Source organism: Mustela lutreola, chromosome 2 (genome assembly GCF_030435805.1).
Source record: "Mustela lutreola isolate mMusLut2 chromosome 2, mMusLut2.pri, whole genome shotgun sequence".
Classification (NCBI taxonomy): Eukaryota; Metazoa; Chordata; class Mammalia; order Carnivora; family Mustelidae; genus Mustela; species Mustela lutreola.
Window position 1 is genome coordinate 67,637,062 of NC_081291.1, and position 17,254 is coordinate 67,654,315.

The 17,254-nt window shown below is 42.8% G+C and overlaps 1 protein-coding gene across 2 annotated transcripts in view; it reads left to right on the forward strand.

Annotated features, from left to right (window-relative positions):
* TRANK1 (tetratricopeptide repeat and ankyrin repeat containing 1) overlaps nucleotides 1-17,254 on the forward strand; it is a 98,042-nt gene that overhangs the window by 27,635 nt on the left and 53,153 nt on the right. For both annotated transcript variants that reach the window (XM_059162148.1, XM_059162147.1), the window contains exons 4-8: nucleotides 762-912; nucleotides 3,561-3,679; nucleotides 7,233-7,316; nucleotides 7,558-7,696; nucleotides 10,360-10,494. In XM_059162148.1, coding sequence (XP_059018131.1) covers nucleotides 762-912; nucleotides 3,561-3,679; nucleotides 7,233-7,316; nucleotides 7,558-7,696; nucleotides 10,360-10,494 — 628 coding nt within the window. The remainder of the gene's footprint in view (nucleotides 1-761; nucleotides 913-3,560; nucleotides 3,680-7,232; nucleotides 7,317-7,557; nucleotides 7,697-10,359; nucleotides 10,495-17,254) is intronic.

Consider the following 17,254-nt stretch of genomic DNA (forward strand, 5'->3'; position numbering starts at 1 on the left):
ATGAAGCCGGTTGGTGAACACCTTTCATTATCTTAGAATTGGTCTTGGTAGGTCCTGGTGTGGATTCCTTTAGAGAATCTAAGAGGGGAAAGGCAGTATCACTTTGTTCCTACTCGAGGTACTCAGTTGTATGAGGCAAAACTAAACCATTTTCCTGTTACTCATTGTAATTTTCCTCTCCAGAAAGAAAAAAATGTTTGCCTTTGGTGTGTACATTGCCTACAATGTGGAGCTCAACACATCTCAATGCTTGTCATTAGCATTTTCCTTGTTCCCCGCCCCCCCCCCCCCCCCCCCCCGCCCCTGGCTACATACCCAGTGGAAATTGTGTTTACTTTGATTGAAAGGAGCAGGGAACAACTTCTGTGTTTACATGACCATCTCATTTCTTTTCTGGAACACTGTCATCATAGGATTTTTTTCATTCTCTTCTTGCCCGGGCTGCGATTTGAGGCATGAATAAATAAGCCACACATGTAATTGGAACCAGGCCTGCTTCCTTCGCTCCGTGTCATGTATTCAATGCTGTATAAGTCATGGATTTGAAAGTCATTATTTTCTCGGCGGTTAAAAAATGACAGGAAAAATGTGGCACGCAACAGAAGGTGGGAATGCTGTGTCTAGTGCTTGTTAGAAATCTGTGTTTACATAGAAGTGAAACCTCTACAGTTCATTTCCCCAGGTCATCAGTCTTGCCTTTCCGTTTAGCAGCTGGTTGGAAGAGATGGGCAAGTTATGATTTTACTTTTCTTCTGTCCCAGGGATACTACCGAGCTGGTTACGCCTTGCTGCGTCTGCTCCAGCCTTACGAAGCAGCTCGCATGTTTTTCGAGGGTCTGCGACTTCTGCAAGGCGCTCCGGACCAGATTCAGGTCGCTGACTTCCTTGTCGGAGTCTTCACCACCATGGGCAGTAAGTCGGAACTGGGGGGAGACTTTGTTCTTTCTTTCCTTTTTTTTTTTTTTTTTAAAGTCTTTGTTATTTTATTCCAATGGTTCCTGGGGAGATCATTCTAGGGTGTTTCTTTGTAGCTGATTTATGTCATTTGAATGGAACTGATTTTCACATTAGAAAGCATTTTGGAAGCTTTGGTGGCTCATGTCCTTGTAAAAGCAATAAAATCCTTTTGCAGAAACCACTTAAAGCGCTGCTGCTCAGACCTCAGTTTTCCATATTGCTACTTACAGATCTTTCCCTCTCTACGCTACTGATTTCATGTGATTTGTGCTCTTTTCTGTGACATTTGCATGTGTTTCTCCAATACACCAAGAAATATTCCTCTTCGCTATAAAAATACTGTGGAAGAGCTGATGGAGTTATTTTCAGGAATTCTCTGCCTTTAGTGCTGCGGTTCTTGGTCACAACGCTTGGAAGAATGAAGAGGGAGAGTGGTGGGCAGCAGAGCAGAGTTCACTGAGCGATTGTACAAAGCTCCTTGGGGGGAGGGGCCCGATGGGTTGCCTCTGGAGTTTCTAAGTTTAGGAGTTTTTATGAGCTCTTTTTTTTTTTTCCCCACAAAAAGATAGTCCCACAAATCTTAAACAATCAGAGTGTGCTGAGTTGTGCCAATCAGGACTTTGGTCATGTATCTACCTATTAAGTTAATATCAAGCACAGATGGTCATTTTTTTTGCTGACATCTAGGGGCTTACGTTTTAACTGCTCCTTACCCATGATAGTGACAAGTGCATTGCGCATAATTGTCTTCTTTTAGAACGTTTTGCAGAAGTCATTTCTGCAAAGGCTGCAAAGCAGAATGTCACTGTGTCCTGTCTAAGCTGCCGAACAGGATGTCAGTGCTGTCCTGACTTCGTGTTGTCTTGTTAGGGACGCTGGCCTGGAATACCTCACTGTCCAACCAACTGCTAACAGAGGGTCCTGTGGAAGTGGATGTGGTGCTCAGGGTCTCACCTGCCATGCTCACGGCCATGGAGGACCTGGGCACTCAGTGTAGGAGAGCTGCATGGGGGCCTTTCACGCTGCTGCCTTGAGTTATTACTCTAATGACCTGGTGGGTGAGCTGGCTTTGTCAGCGGGTTGGGTTAGGCAAAAACAGAAAACCATAGAACACCGTGTAATATACTCCTTGCCAGTGACAAAGGAGCTCTCTCCTGCTTATCTTTCATGGTCTAAAGTCCTGCCAATATAGGCCATTGTTTTCAAATATGGTGTTCGATTGTGTTTAAAATTGTACCAATGCCCACTGAGTGACAAAATCAATTGTCACACATGTCCCGATTCTAGAGATGTTAGAATGTGAAAAACAGCACATGTTAGAATTGTGGGAAAAATGGCCTCGGCTTTCAGAGGTGGGGAAATTGATTCAGCTGTTACAGATTCAACTGTTCCCACTGTGATTGTGGGAAAGCAGCTATTGTGGTCTGTGGCCAGCATTCTACAAATTTGGGCAAATTTGGGAGATGGGGTGGGGAGCGGTGAGAGCCATATCAGGCAGGCAGTGGGAAGGGGTTAGAGGGGGGCACAGCTGAGTCCCTTGGTCAGAGAAGTAGAAGATCCCCAGACAAATGCTGATGGATCCCAGCTTTCCAGTCAGCCTTTTGCTGGCAGTGACCAAGCCTGCTTCCCTTTCCTCTGAGTGTGATGGATAGGCCTGTTCCCTACCATCCCTCATGTTTTCTCTGCATCTTCGTAAAGTCACTGCTTATTTCTGGGTGACTGCTCCCCTAAGAAATCTGGATAGTTTCCGCTTTGCCGCCATCTTGAGAGGGGGTACTTCATAGGACTTCTAAGGGTAATGCATTCCATACTTTTATACCAAAGTATTACTATTTGGAAAGTAAATGTATGCCCAATTTCTAAAGTTTGAAAAATATATTTATGGAAATTCTGTATCCTTTTGTGCAATATCTATTTATTTTGATATTTACTTATTTTTGATGATGATCCTAGAGGAGGTGCTGTTTTTCTGGCACCTGCCCTTGCTCCTTGGATGATCTCATTCATGAGTTTGAGAGAAGTGGTTTGGGGGATCATGAGATGCAATGGGCCACTAGGTTAGAAGAATGTGTATTGACTAAGAGAGTTGATAGATCTGAGTCCCTGTCTTTTTGTCACTAACTAGCTGCGTGATATGCCATGAAGCCTGACCTTATTTGTCATCATTTCTCATCAGTTGGGTGAAAATAATATTCATCACATCTTTCTTAAAGGACATGAGGTGTTTTATTTTTAAATTTTTTTAACTTCTTTGGAGTTTCTATTTCCTCCTCTACAATCAGAGATCATAGGCCAATGCCTTGTTGGTTGTTTGAGGGATTAAATATTAACATATATCACTGGGCTTGGTAGATGGAAGAGCTAAGTGACTGTTAGTTAGCTCACATCACATCGCCTGACTCTTGGGGCATTGAGTTTATAGATGAACCTAAAGAGATTGCCACTTTGTTCCATTATAGAGGACTTTAACTTTGGAAATGCCTCTCTTTCTGATATTTTTAATTTTCTGTTTGTCTCTCTGTGGTCTTAATTGGAGGACCTTTTCCCAAATGTTCTAGACTCTGCAAGGGTTAAAATTCCTAAACTATGGAATTTTCTTTCAGGTGATCCCATTGTTTTGCAAAGTTTCTTGCCCTGTTTTGATCATATTTTTACTACTGGATTCTCAACACAAGTGTGGCAATCTGTAATAGAAAAGTTGGCAAAGAAAGGATTATGGCATGTAAGTAAAAGAAGAGGGCTCTCTTGTGGGAAAAGTATATTCTTAGTTAAATGGATTCTTTCTGCCTGCATTGGGGAGGGGATTGTAATTTATTATCCATTTATTTTGATGCCAAAATAACTTTTAACTGCACCATTGTTAAAGATGGAAAATCACTGAGGGATATTAATTAGCCAGTTTCTGTTTTTTTTTTTTTTTTAAAAGATTTTATTTATTTATTTGACAGAGAGAAATCACAAGTAGGCAGAGAGGCAGGCAGAGAGAGAGAGAGGAGGAAGCAGGCTCTCTGCTCAGCATGCGGGACTCGATCCCAGGACCCTGAGATCATGACCTGAGCCGAAGGCAGCGGCCTAACCCACTGAGCCACCCAGGCGCCCCTGCATCATCTTTTTATACCGCATTTGCTAGTGTTGGCCCAGAAGACCTGCCTGTGTTGGTCTGAGCACTTCTGTGTGGCTTTTTTTTTTTAATTAAAAAAATTTTTTTTTAAAGATTTTATTTATTTATTTGAGAGAAAGCATGTTCATGCATGAGAGCACGAGAGAGAGAGAGAGAGCGAGCGCGCAGGAGCGTGTCTGAGTAGGGGGTGGGGTGGGGTGGGGGTGAGGAGGAGCAGAAGGAGAGGGAGAAGCAAGCTCCCGGCTGAGCGGAGAGCCCCATGTGGGGTTCAGTCCCAGGACCCTGGGATCATGACCTGAGTCGAAGAGAGGCGCTTAACCGACTGAACCACCCAGGTGCCTTGCTTCTGTGTACCTTTAAGGGACTGCTGCCCACAGATAACAGTGAGGCCACAGGAACCAAACCAGGGCTGGGAATCCAGGGTGTGGAGGAGCAGAGTAGACTGAAAGCCTGGGCTTCAGTATCACACAGATGCCTCCTCAAATCATAATCTTCCACTTTCTATTTTGGACTAATTACTTCCCTTCTGAGCCTCATTTCTTCATCTGTAACTTGCAAGATATAAACTTACTCCCACAGGGTTTTGGTGAGGATGAGAACTAATGGACCAAGAACACCTAATAATAATATTAGCTAATGTTTATCAAGGGCTTACCATGAGCCAGGCACTGAGCTAACAGAGCGTTACAATAGCTGGTGTGTGCTCCATGCCCACTGAATAGTAGTTGTCGTGGTGCTGGGCTCTCAGTGCACATGGAAAGGGCTGGCCAAGCGAGGCAGTTCAGTCAGGAAAGGCCTGCTGCGCTTTCTGAAGCTGGGCAGTCCTGAAAAGTCACCAAAAGCAAGAGCAACCCAAAAGGCCTCTAGAGCCAGACAGGGTAAAGGACTTTAGAATATAGAAGTCTTCAACTTTTAAAAAGCTCATGGATTCCATTGCAAATCTAATGAAATCATGGGGTTCTCTTAGCATGTGCACACAGTTATGGGTAGAGTTTCAGGAGGTTCATGGGAAATCCCCTAAAGTCCAACAATGAGTTCCCTGAAGCTCACTCCTATATTAAAAGGTCTAGAGAAAGCAGGCAGGCAAGGAGAGACCCAAGAATACAGCCCAGTGGCAGGTCCACTTGGCCCAGTATTCCAGCTGTGGGGCCCCGATCATTTTTTTACATACTGGAAATAGAGACATCTTATAACAACAACAACAACAGCAACACAACAACAACAACAAAACAGGTCAGCAATCAGGATTGTCAGAACCTTGAGCATGTAATTTTTTAAAAAACATTTTATTTATTTATTTGACAGAGAGAGAGAGAGAGAGAGAGAGAGGGAACACAAGCAGGGGGAGCGGGAGAGGGAGAAGCAGGCTTTCCGCTGAGCAGGGAGCCTGATGGGGCCCTTGAACCCAAGACCCTGGGATCACGACCCGAGCCGAAGGCAGACTCTTAATGACTGAGGCACCCAGGAGCCCCTAGAGCACGTCCTTTTGATACTGCGGTCTACTCAGGGTGAGCAGTAAAGAGTGATCATCAGGCTGAAAACCTGGAATCCAGATGTGGCCAAAGGCTCAGTTCTTGTAGTCCCACGTCTACTAGCAGGAGCATACATGGCAGAGGCTGAGGTTGAGCCTGGGTCTCCCATTGTGGCCATACCAGAGTCTGGAGCCCTGAGACCTGTTGGCACACCTGGATGATCTCAGTAGGACAGGCTCTCTGTGTGACTTGGAAAAATCACTTAGCCTTTGTGGGAGTCAGTTTCTTCAGTGATGTTAGATAGCATCTGTGGTTTAACAACTGGCTTTCTGAGGGAAAAAAAAAAAAGTTTGTCAATTTCTGTAGTGTCAATACTGACCAATTTTTTTTTTAAAGAATTTATTTATTTATTTGACAGAGAGATCACAATTAGGCAGAGAGGCAGGCAGAGAGAGAGGAAGGGAAGCAGGCCCCCTGCTGAGCAGAGAGCCTGATGCAGGACTCGATCCCAGGACCCCGAGATCATGACCTGAGCCGAAGGCAGTGGCTTAACCCACTGAGCCACCCAGGCACCCTCCATGACCAATTTAAAGTCACTAATAGGGCGCCTGGGTGGCTCTGTGGGTTAAGCCACTGCCTTCGGCCAGGTCATGATCTCAGGGTCCTGGGATCGAGTCCTGCATCGGGCTCTCTGCTCAGCGGGGAGCCTGCTTCCCTCTATCTCTCTCTCTCTGCCTGCCTCTCCATCTGCTTGTGATTTCTCTCTGTCGAATAAATAAATAAAATCTTAAAAAAAAAAGAGTCTATTTAAAAAAAATAATAAAGTCACTAATAGAGCTATAGGTCATAGCATTGGGAATTTTGAATTGCAGTTGGCTCTCATGACCAATGTCTCATGGACATTGGGGAGGGTATGTGCTTTGGTGAGTGCTGATTCACAGACCTGTACCCCTGGGGATAAAAATACATGTTTATAAAAAATAAAAAAATTTATTTATTTATTTTTTTTTTTTTTTTTTTTTTTTAAAGATTTTATTTATTTATTTGACAGAGAGAGATCACAAGTAGGCAGAGAGGCAGGCAGAGAGAGAGGAGGAAGCAGGCTCCCTGCTGAGCAAAGAGCCCGATGCGGGACTCGATCCCAGGACCCTGAGATCATGACCTGAGCCGAAGGCAGCGGCTTAACCCACTGAGCCACCCAGGCGCCCAAAAATAAAAAAATTTAAAAAAGAGTCTAACGGACCCCAAACCCTTGGTGCTTATGAGACACCAAAGTGCTGAAGAATCAGCTGGAATGAGCTACGTGTAAAGGATTGGATTCTTCTGCTTGCTAAGTAAGCTTTAAGAACTTTGCAGGGAGTCATCTTTTTTTTTTTTTTTTTTTTTAAACCCACTGTACTCTGAGCAATGCTGCACAACGTGCCATCCTCAGCAGGCTGTGAGGAAATGTGGAGAGAGCTGAGTTCTCAGTGGGAACAGGGCATTGGCTGGGCAGAGGGACTTCGAGTATAGATCAGGCTATAAAGCTTGGTAGACAGCTTAAAAAGAGAGGTGGGGCTGGAGGGGATTTTGTTTTGTTTTTTTGGATTGTTTATTTTAACCCCAAAGATAACTTCTGCTTTAATAACCTATGTGGAGAACATGATTATTCCAGCTTTTTCTTTTTTCTCCCTTCTCATCAGTCATTCCTACTTTTGTCAGCAAGAAAAGACCGGCTACCAAGAAATATCCAGGTCCCAGAGTTATCACTGAAGAGTCTCTTTGAGGTAAGGTGGCTTCTTAAATTGTACGGCTTCAAGTCCGGCCACCCAGGCTTGTATTTGGGACCTCACCCTGTCTAAGGGGACCTCAGCTGTCTCACCGCAAATTTATTATTTATAATCATCTCAGGCTTGGGTCTCAACAACCCAGGTTTTACTGACCCTGAACTTTATGAATGCAGAAGTTTGACGTCTCGTATTGACAGAGTGACTTCCAGGATTCTTCCTGTGTGTTTTTCTCCTCTAGAAATATGTCTTCATGGGACTTTATGAGAAGATGGAACAGGTGCCCAAGTTAGTACAGTGGCTTATCTGCATTGGTGCAAGTATTGAGACGATAGGACCGTACCCTCTTCATGCCCTCATGAGACTCTGTATCCAAGCAAGTGAGTATTCTCCCAGTAATGCACTGCCCATGCCGCCCTCACAGCCCTGAGCTCCTGTGCTCTGCTGAGCTCATGAGACACCAGAATTCAGCCACCGGAAGGTGGAATAGTCATTTGATTTGAATACGCAAATAGTCTGATTATTCAAATGCATGAAGACAGCAGGGAAACAGCATTATGTTTTTAAAATTTTTATTGTAGTTATGTTAGTCACCATAAAATGCACCATTAGTTTTTGATGCAGTGTTCCAAGATTCATTGTTTATGCACCACACCCAGTGCTCCATACAATCTGTGCCCTCCATAATACCCACCACCAGGCTCACCCATCCCCTTGGCCCCCTCTGCTCTGAAACTCTCAGTTTGTTTCTCAGAGTCCATAGTCTCTAATGGTTCGTCTCCCCCTCCGATTTCCCCCAACTCCCTTCTTCTCTCCATCTCCATTCCTTATACTCCACAAGTAAGTGAAACCGTATGATTATTGACTTTCTCTGGTTGACTTATTTCACTCAGCATAATTTCTTTCAGTCCCATCCATGTTGATACAAAAGTTGGGTATTCATCCTTCCTGATGGAGGCATAAGATTCCATTGTATATATGGACCACATCTTCTTTATCCCTTCATTCGTTGAAGGGTTTATTGCACTATTGGGTATTTACCCCAGAGATACAGATGTGGTGAAAAGAAGGCCATATGTACCCCAATGTTCATAGCATCAATGGCCACAATAACCAAACTGTGGAAAGAGCCAAGATGTCCTTCAACAGCATTGTTTTTATTTTTTCTGGGACCTGGTAAGCTACAGGGCCCAAGTTAAAAGGATTCTGTGTTCCTAGACAGATGCTGGCAGCAGACAAGCCCTGAGACCCAAGCAGGGGACTTGGGACAGGCAGCTTTGGCTGGGAGAGCTCCCTGAGGCTGTGGAGTTTCTTCCTGCTAATGAAGGCACAGGCGCTTGTTCAAGTTCATTTTCTCTCTAACCAGAAGGCTAACTGGCATAGTGCTGGTGCTGGTGCTGGGTGCTGATACCAAGGGAACCCCTGGTTCTTGCCAAGACATACTGCTTGTGGTTCTTCTAAAGGACGCTGATGTTCATAAAATTCTTTTTTCTTTTTTAAAGGTTCACCAACTGGCAATAAGATTTAAATTTTAAAATATTAAAATTTTTTCATTAACACATATGCATGTTAGGTAAAAAAGCTTGTTTTTCTTTTCCAAGCATGTATGGCACAAGTGTTGGACATGTACCCATACTGTTTTAGAGCCAGAAGGGGCCAGGAGAATTTTCTAGACAGTCTTCCTCTTTTTTTTAAAGATTTTATTTATTTATTTGACAGAGAGAGATCACAAGTAGGCAGAGAGGCAGGCAGAGAGAGAAGGGGGAAACAGGCTCCCTGCTGAGCAGACACCCTAATGCAGGGCTCAATCCTGGAACCCTGAGATCATGGCCTGAGTTGAAGGCAGAGGCTTAACCCACTGAGCCACCTAGGCGCCCCTAGACTGTCTTCCTCTTAACCATTGGGCTAATTGCCTTCTCAGTAATGAAGGAGTGAGAGGCGTGGCCAGGGGCTTCAAGCCCTGGGCCGAGGCGTCGCTTTAACCACATTTATCCTGCTGTTATCCATTTCCTACTGGGGAGTCAATAAGACATTTTATTCTCACACAGGGATTGGTGGATCAAAGATTTAAAACTAAAGTCTGATTAAAAGGAATCTGAGCCAATGCTCTCAGTTTTCAAGTAGGAATCACGAACCCAGAGCAGTGTGTCTCTCGTTGTGAAAGTCATGATTCCCTACTGTGTCTGCTCTTTACCTTAGCTCCGGGGGTACAGGCAGCAATCAGTGGGATCAGGTGTTTAACTTTATCCGTGACTTTTTTCTCAGAGGAAAACTCTGACATAGTGACAAATGGCATCCACAGAGTTGGCAGAAGCGTGACGCTTTCCTTGAGCCCAGGACCTACAAGGAAGGAGCCTGGGAAAATAGTTTTTAAATATATGTCCTATCAAGAGTAATGAGCAGGGTAATCTTTTCAGAGATTGACCTGATTCCTGACATGGGTGCCGTTGGTGCCTGGCCTGGAGCCTCTTTACCACCAGTAACCCCTCCCCACCTGCTGCTTCATAGCTACCTCCTTCCCCAGAGCACTGCTTTTTGCTAGTAAGAACCACTTCCTACAGAGGTTCTCCCTCAACCTCACCCCCTTCCCTAGAGGTGTTTGTAGCTCTTGACTGACTACCATGCAGTACAAAAGGCCCTGCCTGGCGGTGGGTCAACACTGTGGGTCATTCATACTCCAGAGCTCCCTGTGGGATCAGGCTGAGGCTGACTCAGCTGAGACCACATCTCTGCTTGCCTCCTTCCTCTGCCCTGTCCTGCTTCCCTTACTGTCTTTTTCCTGAGCTCCCTGTCAACAACTCACATGTACAAGAATACCTGCCTCTGGCTCTGCTCCTAGGGAACCTGACTGAAGTTTATTATTAATAACTTTCTATAACTCATCCTTTTAATTTACAAACTATGCGTCTCCAGAACCTATTTGTGGTGCCAAATGTGTGTGGGATTCCCCGTTTTGTTCCCTCAGGGTACTACACATCAATGTGCTTTACTGATTTTCTGTCTGTAGAAAATAACATCAATCACTGATTTTAATTCCGTGCAGAGGAAAACCATCTTTTCAGGTGGCTAATGGACCACAAGCCTGAGTGGAAAGGCCGCATCAACCAGAAGGACGAGGATGGCTGCACAGTCCTCCACGTCGTCGCCGCAGCCCCCTACCCTGGATACCTCATCAAACGTAAGGAGCAGCCCCAGGCTGGAGGGTGTGCTGTGGGCTGGATGACCTCAGGCATTAGAGAGCCCACGCAATCGAGCACACGTATTACTCATCCATCCTGGGACAGGCTCACGGCTAAACCTTACCTCGAACGAAGCATCACAGGGAGGGCAGGCTGTTTGCAGGAAGGATGGGGGACAAGAGAAGGAAGGATGGCGGGGTTCCACATGCTCTTTCCGCTTCAGTGACTTCCATGGGATTGGATGTCTCAAGGACAGGGGCTTCTGGCTGCACTTGTTCCCTTCCTCATTGTGCAGCTACTAAGTGCTTTAGTTTAGGCCAGATCTGTGCTGGTTACCAGAGAGACACTGAAAATGACCACAGACGGAGATCTGTTTCTTGGCCATGGTAGAATCTAACGCAAGGATTTCATCTTGCGTACTTATCAGGGCCAGGGAGGCCACGAGGACAAGCTGGTTCTTCTGACGCAGACATACCTTGCTAGCCTATGAAACAGGAAGGCTGCGGGTCCTCCCACCCACCGGGCTCTCTGATGCTTCTTGCCTTTCTGGAAACCCGTGGAGATAGCACGTTTTGTTCTATAAAAATGTTAGGGTAGCTGTGGTGATGATGAATGGTAGCGGACTCCCAGCCCCGGGGGAAGGGAGATAAAAAGGAGGGCTGGGGAATTTGGCTCAGTATGGCCACAGCCTCCTGCCCATCATGGGAACTAGGCCTGGCCACCATCTTCTGATGGCAGAAGACGTTGGAAAGATGGATTTTTAAAAAAATAAGACAACTCATGATTATAAAATATCTGCCAAAATTAAACACACTTGTGGACTAGACAGAGCCCAGAGGCGTCTGGTTGGGGACCCCTGGCCTGCTGGTCCTGGGAACTTAGAGTTTTGTGTCCTCAGCATGTCCCAGAGGAGTGCAGTGAGGTGTGTTTCTCTAATGTCATTCCCCACTGGACTGGGTCCCAGAACCCACATTTGGGCGAACAGAGAAAGGGTGAGCTACAGATACTGTTTTGAGCTTTATTGAAATATAATTCATTATATTTCATAATGAGTATAATAAAGAGTGTCTCTCTGCCATATAATTCAACTGTTTAAAGCATCCAATTGGATGTTTTTAGTACATTTGTAGAGTTATGCAACCACAATGAATTTTTAAAACATTTTCATCATCTTCAAAAGAAACCTTGTCTCCACTAGCAGTCACTCCCCATTCCCGCCCCCTGGCCCCCAGCCCCAAGCAACCACTAATCTGTCTTCCGTGTCCATGGACTTGCCTTTTCTGGACATTGCATATAAATGGAATCATACAGTCTTGTGACTAGCTTCTTTCACTGAGCATGCTTTCAAGTTTCAAACTCGTTGTACCGTGTGTCAGTATTTCCTTCCTTATTACTACCAAATAATATCCCAGTGTAGAGATAAACCACATTTGATTTATCCATTCATCAGTGGGTGGACTTGTGTTCAGCTACTAAGAATAACACTGCTGTGAACTTTTGCATATATGAATATATTTTCATTTTTCTCAGGTAGATACTTAGGTATTGCTGGATCTCATGGTAATTTAATATTTAAACTCTTGAGGAACAGCCAGACTGTTTTCCAAAGTGGTTGCACCATTTTATACTCCCACTGGCAAAGCACAAAGTTCTAATTTTCCTAAATCCTTGTCAACACTTGTTACTGTCTGTCTTTCTGATATCCCTTGAATTTTAGTACCCTCTGAGAGACTGTGGTATCCTGGCAAATGTTTGACAACTGGGTCTTCAAAAAGCCCCAAAGTGTGAGGTTTCCCAGTTTCCTTGGTGTAAATACTCCCACCATGGTTGATTTCAAGCTACTAATGTGATGTCATTGAACATGGGGTTGGGACAGGTGCAGTAGCATAGCATTATATTGTATTTTTACCACACAGATCCTTGTTAAAGTAGATGTATAGAAACTTCATCATAGACAATAGCAAAGCATAGTAAAATAATTAAGAAATAATGAGTTTTGTTTTTAACGTGATTTGTTTCTTGTAAGTTTGAGTAAGTTAGTTGTTAATAATGGCAGTGTTTACCAACCATCTTATAACATTTCTGGATGTTTAACAGTTGGTCCTCATCGACTGGTGTGAGCCGGTTCCAGCACACCTCAGTACTAAATGATAGTAGCTATCATTTAGCTATTGATAAAGCTGTCATTGGCCTGGTAATTTATGGTTAAAATCTGTGCCTCCAATCACTGTGCTCTCCTTATACATCCCCAGCCCAAAAATGTCCAAGAAAACAATTTCCAGATAAAACTCTTCAAAGAAACACAATTTCAAGTCTCCTGAAATTCAGGTGGTCTGAGCAGTATTTGTGTATAGTAGATGCATGCAAAGCCTTGGATTCTAAACCTATGCATCAATAACTTGGCAAGCATCCATTTCCTGGGACTTAAACGAGAGCTTTCCAGTACAAGCATCATGAGAGCAACATAGAACATTTAAAATTTTCTGGTAGTCCTATGAAAAAGTAAAGCAAAATAGGTGAAATTAATTTTAGCAGTATATTTTATTTAACCCATCTAGCCCATATATTATCATTGCCCTGTGTAATTAACATAAAAAGTGCAGAGACCTTTTACATTCTGTGTTTTGGTTTTATGCTATGTCTTTGAAATCCAGCATATGTTATACTCTGCTAGCATATCTCCATGTGGACAAGCCACATCTCAAGTGCTCAGTAGCACCTCTGTGCCTCGTGGCTGCCATACTGGACAACACACCTTAATAGTGTTTCTTACAAATGCGGAAACCTTCCCGACTTTCTGAAACATGAGAGCATGAACCTCAGAAGTCAAGAGACAGCCCTTTCTTCGTGCAGGTGTAACATGGGCTGCTCTCCTCCACTCCAGCTGCTGCCAAACGAGCCTTCTTATAGACCCTTATAGGCTGATTCCCCTCCTTTGAATTCCACCTCTCTCACTACCCACGTCCTCTGCTTCTCTTTCATCAGGGAAGCTCACCTTTTTTTTTTTTTTTTTAAATCTTTGATTTGAACTAATTTTAGACATACAGAAAAGATGCAAAAATAGTTCAAAGAGTTTCTGTAAATCCTCACCCAACTCCCCTTAAAAAATCCAGAAATTAACATTGACAAAATGCTACCAACGAACACACAGACATCTTGTGAATTTCGCCCTTGTTTTTACTAATGTTCTTTGTCAGTTAGGAGATCCACACAGCATTTACTTGTCAGAGCTCCCAAGTCTGCTCCAGTCTTTGACACTTCCTCAGTTTTCCATACCTTTGACCCTTTTGAAGAGTATCAGTCAGTTTTTTTGTAGATGGCCCATCAGTTTGAGTTTAAGACACTAAGTTCTTTTCCTCCCCACCCTATTGAATATGATTATTTTGCTCATTTGTAGTACACTCAGGTATATTTTTTTCAGGCTTTGCATTCCATTTTAGAATTCTCCTCACATCCTGTTTGGTTTTGTTTGTGTTTTGGTATGTGAAAGGCACATATGTGAAACATTACTATGGTTCTAGGGTTCTGAACTTTGCAGAAAGATATACTCAGAGAAGTGTCACTTCTTCCTCCTTCTTGACCCCCTGAGTTCCCATTTCCCATTTCCCCCTTTTTTCTGCCCCTTTCTCATTAATCCTCTGTAGGTGATCAGTTTCCTTCTTTCTTTTCTTTTCCTTTTTTTTTTTTTTAAAGATTTTATTTATTTATTTGACAGAGATCACAAGTACGCAGAGAGGCAGGCAGAGAGAGAGGAAGAGAAGCAGGCTCCCTGCTGAGCAGATAGCCCAATGAGGGGCTCAATCCCGGGACCCTGAGATCATGACCTGAGCCGAAGGCAAAGGCTTTAACCCACTGAACCAGCCAGGCGCCCCTTTTCTTTTTTTTTAGGCTTTTCTTCCTGGATTCCTTTTGTAGTAATGAGCAGACACATGTGTGTTTTCTTACACCTCCTTTTTAAGGTGGAGGGTCCCATTCTATAGATTCTGCTTGACACAGAATCTTTTTCATTAACAGTATCCTTTGGAAATTACTCAATATTAGTTCATATGCATGAATATGTAGTTCTGTTAGATGTTGTCAAATCTTCATCCAGAAGGATGGTACCAATTTGTACAACCACCTGTAATATAGAAGAGTGCCTCTTTGCCCACAGTCTCACCAACAGAATTTTGTTATATTTCCAAGTTTCTTCTGGTCTGAGAGATGTGAATTGGTATCTCAAGGTTGTTTTAATTGCATTTCTCTAATTACTTTATGTGTGAGTTTGGCCTTTTAAAAATATATTTGAGAACCATTTTCATATCTATTTTTGCCAAGTTATTTGTTCATGTCTGTTCCTCATTTTTCTATAGAGTTTTTGATCCTTTGTCTTCAATTTTTAAGAATTCTTTGTTCATTAGCTCTTTGTCTGTGGTATAAGTCATGAATCTCTCCCCCACCCCCGTTTATTCACTTGTCTTCTGACGTTGGGTTTTTTTGTCATGCAAATATTTTCTTTTTACGTAGTCAAATTTGTCAATCTATTGATTTATTGCTCCTGTATTTGGAGTCAGAGTTTAAAAAAACCTTCCGAACATCCAAATTAAAGAGTTGTATTTTTTTTTTTTTCTGGTGCCTATATAGGCATTTTCTGTTCTATTCTACTGGCCTCATTGTTTGTATAGGCTTTTTTTTTTTTTTTAAGATTTTATTTATTCATTTGAGAGAGAGGGAGGGAGCATAAGCAGGGAGAGTGGGAGAGAGAGAAGCAGGCTCCCTGCTGCAGGGTTAGATCCAAGGATCCTAGGATCATGACCTGAGCCTAAGGCAGATCCTTAACTGACTGAGCCACTCAGGCGCCCCTTCGTATAAACTTCTTTAAATCACTTTTCAAAAACTAGTTTAAAAATCAGAAATACACTCCACACCAAAATGGCTGAAATTAAAAAAAAAAAAAATGGACAGCAGCAAGTATTGACAAGGATGTGGAAAATTTGGGACCCATTGCTGGTGGGAGTGAAATAATGGTGCATCTGTTTTGGAAAAAAGTCTGGCAGGAATTCAAATAGTTACCATACGATTCAGCAATGTTATTCCTAGGTACCTGCCTCACAGAAATGAAAACATACTCAGTCAAAAACTTGTACACGAGTGCTCATCGCAGTATTACTCATAACAACTAAAACCGTGCAGACAACCCAAATCTCCAGCTGCTGAATGGACAGACAAAACACGGGTCATCCAGATAATACAATATCATTCAGCCATAAAAAAGAACAAAATACTGACACACGCTACAACATGGATGCACCTTGAAGTGTTAGGCTGAGGGAAAGAAACTGGTCACAAAGGTCACATATTGCATGATCTCATTTAGAAAATCAGATCACTGGTTGCCCTGGAGGTGGGGCAGGAGGAAATGTGGAGTGACTGCCAGTGCATATAAGGTTTCTTTAGGGAGTGATAAAATGTTCTGGAATTGGATAGTGGTGATGATTACACAACTTCATAAATATACTGAAACCCACTAAATTGTACACTTTAAAAGAATGGATTTTATGCATTTATGAATTTATTCTACCAAAAAAAGTTTAAAGGCAAAAAAAAAAAAAAAAAAAAGAATTTGAAAGCCATGATCTTAGTAAAAAAAAGAAAGCATTCAAACACTTTAAAAAGATATGTGATAAAAAGTAAATTCTCTTTCACAAAGTCTACCAAGCATTTTTTGGTGAGTCTTGCCAATTTTACTATTCCTCTTTTAAATATGAATGTGCACATACTCTACATTCTATTCAGCAACTTGCTTTTCCCTTGAGTGATAATCTTGGCCATCTTTCCCTAATACTACCTGCATAACTATTTCATTTTTTTAAACAGCTCACAGTATTCTCTGACTTGACTATACTGCACTGATGGATGATTAAATGGTTTCAGTTATTTTGCTACCAAAAACAATGCTCAGAGAATATTTTCCTATATACATCTTTGTGAACTGATGGGAATGTATCTATAGGATTATTTCCTAGTTGAGAGATTGCTTGTTCAAAAAATTACACATTTTATTTGTTTGGATAATCTCATTTTATTTAAAATTTAAACAGATTACATTCACAAAATCACAAATCACAAATTCACACACACAAAAACTATACATTGAGAGTCTCTGTCCTTTAACCTGAGAAACCAATATTACCCGTATCTTATGATCCCCCCCCCCACAAATATTCTATAATGTATAAGTAAAAATTTATGTACAGTTTTAGGATGTTGTTAGCATATCGGGACGTATTTGACTTTTGGAACTATTGTTAACTTGAACCCCATAAAGGTTGCCCCAACAGTGTATGAGATTATCTCCATCTTGAATACTTTTCTGATATATAGAGAGTCAGGAACTCTCCAGATACTTTAATGTGGCCTGAATTCCAAATCCATCATTTAAAATAATTGCAGCATCATAGAGCCTCTGAAATCATCCATTCTGTCGGAGTTTTGGTGGTGGGCGGAGGTTGTTACGATGGTCTTCCTGCTTCCGGATCTGTGTGGTTTGGGAGGCCCGGGGGTTCAGTCTTAGGGAATTACCAGAGCCCAGCAACAAGACCCAAAGCCTAGAAATGATCACTTTCTGTAACCAACGTGAGGCCAGGTCGGTGGTTGCATCTAACTTGGTACAAGCGACAGACACTCAAACTGGTTTAAGCAAGATAGGGCATTTATTGGCTCATGTGACTCAATGGTCCAGAGTTTGCTCCAGGTGCTCTCGTGACGTCTTCAAGAATC